Genomic DNA, 3,377 nt, shown 5'->3' with positions numbered 1-3,377 from the left:
CTTTTTCGCAGATATGGATGTGGAGGCATGAGGGAGGGCAATTATTGGATTACCAAGGTGCTGCTAAAAGCAGAGGAGAAAACACCCATTCCCAGTCATGTGTCTGGTGTGACATTTCACCAACCCATTTAAGTGCACAGGCCTCCAAATATCTACCTAATTAGTATGATGGTTTAGGCATTTTACACTTAAAATCACTGGCCTCATGTTAACTGAAGCCTGACTGGCCAGTGTCTCAAAGACACAGATGATGACCTGATCCCTCAGGAACAGTTGGTGTTTTAGCTTTGTGGGAGTGACTTTCAAGGTATGGAGCACTTGGGGGGGTCTTTGAAACCTGTCAGTTTTCACATCTCTGCTTTGGGTGAAAAGCTCATCACCCACAGTAGTCAAGTAGTCAGGGATGTGCCTTTACTTGCTGGGGTTGATCTGTTGAAACTTTATGTCTAGACAATGGAAACATCCAGGAGCATTTCTGCTTTCATGTAGCCTCTTAATAATTGATGTCCCTGAAGTCCTGTGTCCTCAGGGACAGTTCCTCTGATTGCTGGATGGTACCAGCTTTCATGATGTTAAATCTAACCTGTAAAAACCTGAGCATTAATCTCCATGAAAATAAGACCTTGTTCTTTCTCATTTAAATGCCCCCTTATTTTCTTCTCTAATATTCTGAGTAGGATATCCAGTATTGTGTTGAAAGAAGTAGTGAGAGTGGGCATCTTTATCTTATAATAAATCTCAAAAAAAAAGATTCCAACATTTCACCATTGATTATAGTGTTAGCCAATGGCTTATCTTATAGCTAATAAGGAATGTATCTCTTTATTGTGAAGTATATTCTTTCTATACCTAATTTGTTATAAATTGTATTAGAAATGGATTTTAAACTTTGTCAAAATAATTTTAGGCAGGCATAAAAATAGTTGTGATTTTTAATCTTTTTATTCTGTAAATAAGGTGTTTGGCATTTTTTGATTCCAGCATATTAAAATATTCTTGCATCCTAGGAAAAAATCAATTTTGATCATAACAAATGATCCTTTTATAGTGCTTTTGAATTTCATTTGCAACTACTTTGTGGATGATTTTGCATCTGTGTTCATCAGGAATATTGGCTTGTAATTTTTTTTTCTTGTAATGTCCATCTCTGGCTTTGGTATCAAGGTAATTCTGGCTTCATAAAAGGAGTTTGGAAGTATTCCTCCTTAATTTTTTCAAAGATTTGGTTCTATTTAAATGTTTGATGAAATTCAGCAGTAATCAAATCTAAAAAAAACTTAAGTACACTAAAAATAAATGACAAAAATATTTTAAATTTTTAAGTGTTTATCACTTTCAAATAATTTTTAAGTATTCTTTACTTAGATATATAATGTTTATCTATAAACATTAGAAAATGTTTATAATTTGTTAATTTGCTTATGTAATTTAATACACTACAATTTATTTGTTAGTTTTTGGAAACAGAGTCTCACTGTGTCACCCAGGCTGGAGTGCAGTGGTGCAATCTCAGCTCACTGCAACCTCCACCTCATGGGTTCAAGGAATTCTCTGCCTCAGCCTTCTGAGTAGCTGGGATTACAGGTGCCCACAACCACGCCCAGCTAGTTTTTTTTTTTTTTTTTTTTTTTTTTTTCAGTTGAGATGGGGTTTCACCATCTTGGCCAGGCTGGTCTTGAACTCCTGACCTCATGATCCACCCGCCTTGGCCTTTCAAAGTGCTGGGATTACAGGCGTGAGCCATCTCACCAGGTCCACAGTATAATTTATATCAGTAAATAAATTACAATGAAGTCCATAAGCAAATTTAGTTATAAAGTTAAGATAAATTTGAATTGATTTTAAATTTAACTTTTAGCTTAAATTTTTCATTTGGATATTTTTAAACCCGCATTGAAGACAAAGATTAAACTTTGTACTTTTTGAGTATAGAGATATACATATAGTATATAAATAGATACATATTATATCTGTGTTGTTAAATTTTCATGGTGGGTTCAATTAAGAAAAAGATATCTAAAAAGTCTCTGGAAACAAGATGGGGGAGACAATAATGAAAAACAAAACGTTTGAGAAACACAGCTCTGAACTCATGTAAAGAGTGCATGAAGGAAAGCAAAAACAGAAATGGAAAGTGGCCCAGAAGCATTAAGAAAGTGGAAATCAGTATGTTCCCTATTTAAGTCATCGGCTCAAAGCAAGGCCCTCAGAGAACCTAGAGCCCAAGGTTCAGAGTTACCCATCTCAGCAAGCCCAGAAGCATCTGCAATATCTACGATGGCATTGCCCTTTGCTTTACTGATGGCCCTGGTGGTGCTCAGCAGCAAGTCAAGTTGCTCTCTGGGCTGTGATCTGCCTGAGACCCACAGCCTGGATAACAGGAGGACTATGATGCTCCTGGCACAGATGAGCAGAATCTCTCCTTCCTCCTGTCTGATGGACAGACATGACTTTGGATTTCCCCAGCAGGAGTTTGATGGCAACCAGTTCCAGAAGGCTCCAGCCATCTCTGTCCTCCATGAGCTGATCCAGCAGACCTTCAACCTCTTTACCACAAAAGACTCATCTGCTGCTTGGGATGAGGACCTCCTAGACAAATTCTGCACTGAACTCTACCAGCAGCTGAATGACTTGGAAGCCTGTGTGATGCAGCAGGAGAGGGTGGGAGAAACTCCCCTGATGAATGCGGACTCCACCTTGGCTGTGAAGAAATACTTCCGAAGAATCACTCTCTATCTGACAGAGAAGAAATACAGCCCTTGTGCCTGGGAGGTTGTCAGAGCAGAAATCATGAGATCCTTCTCTTTATCAACAAACTTGCAAGAAAGATTAAGGAGGAAGGAATAACACCTGGTCCAACATGAAAACAATTCTTATTGACTCATACACCAGCTCATGCTTTTATGAATTCTGCCATTTCAAAGACTGTCACTCCTGCTGTAACTATGACCATGCTGATAAATTGATTTATCTATTTAAATATTTATTTAACTATTTATAAGATTTAAATTATTTTTGTTCATATAATGTCATGTGTATCTTTACACTGTGGTTAGTGTAATAAAACGTGTTCCTTATGTTTACTCAATCCATTATTTTGTGTCGTTCATTAAACTTTTACTATAGGAACTTCCTGTATGTGTTCATCCTTTAATATGAAATTCTTATCCTGACTGTGCAACCTGATTAGAGAATAAAGGGTATACTTTATTTACTTATTATTATTATATGCAAGATGTAAGTAAAAATGACCTTTCTCTAAATCAGGTTGTATGTTGTACTCAAGATATAAAAGTGACCATAACAAATCCACTTCCTACTCTCTTGCATATTTTATTTTTGTATGGAATAAAGCTAAAAATGGTAATCATACTTAA

The 3,377-nt window shown here is 36.6% G+C and overlaps 1 protein-coding gene across 1 annotated transcript; it reads left to right on the top strand.

Moving 5' to 3' along the window:
* Positions 1-2,214: 2,214 nt before the first annotated feature.
* Positions 2,215-3,080, top strand: LOC112608273 (interferon alpha-1/13). The gene has a single exon (XM_025360076.1). It carries the CDS (start codon positions 2,278-2,280, stop codon positions 2,845-2,847), a length of 570 nt encoding a protein of 189 aa, XP_025215861.1. The 5' UTR covers positions 2,215-2,277; the 3' UTR covers positions 2,848-3,080.
* The last annotated feature ends 297 nt before the right edge of the window (positions 3,081-3,377 follow it).

The sequence above is a fragment of the Theropithecus gelada genome, chromosome 15 (genome assembly GCF_003255815.1).
Source record: "Theropithecus gelada isolate Dixy chromosome 15, Tgel_1.0, whole genome shotgun sequence".
NCBI classification, from domain to species: Eukaryota; Metazoa; Chordata; class Mammalia; order Primates; family Cercopithecidae; genus Theropithecus; species Theropithecus gelada.
The sequence above is the reverse complement of the archived record's forward strand: the minus strand, read 5'-3'. Positions and strand labels throughout refer to the sequence as shown.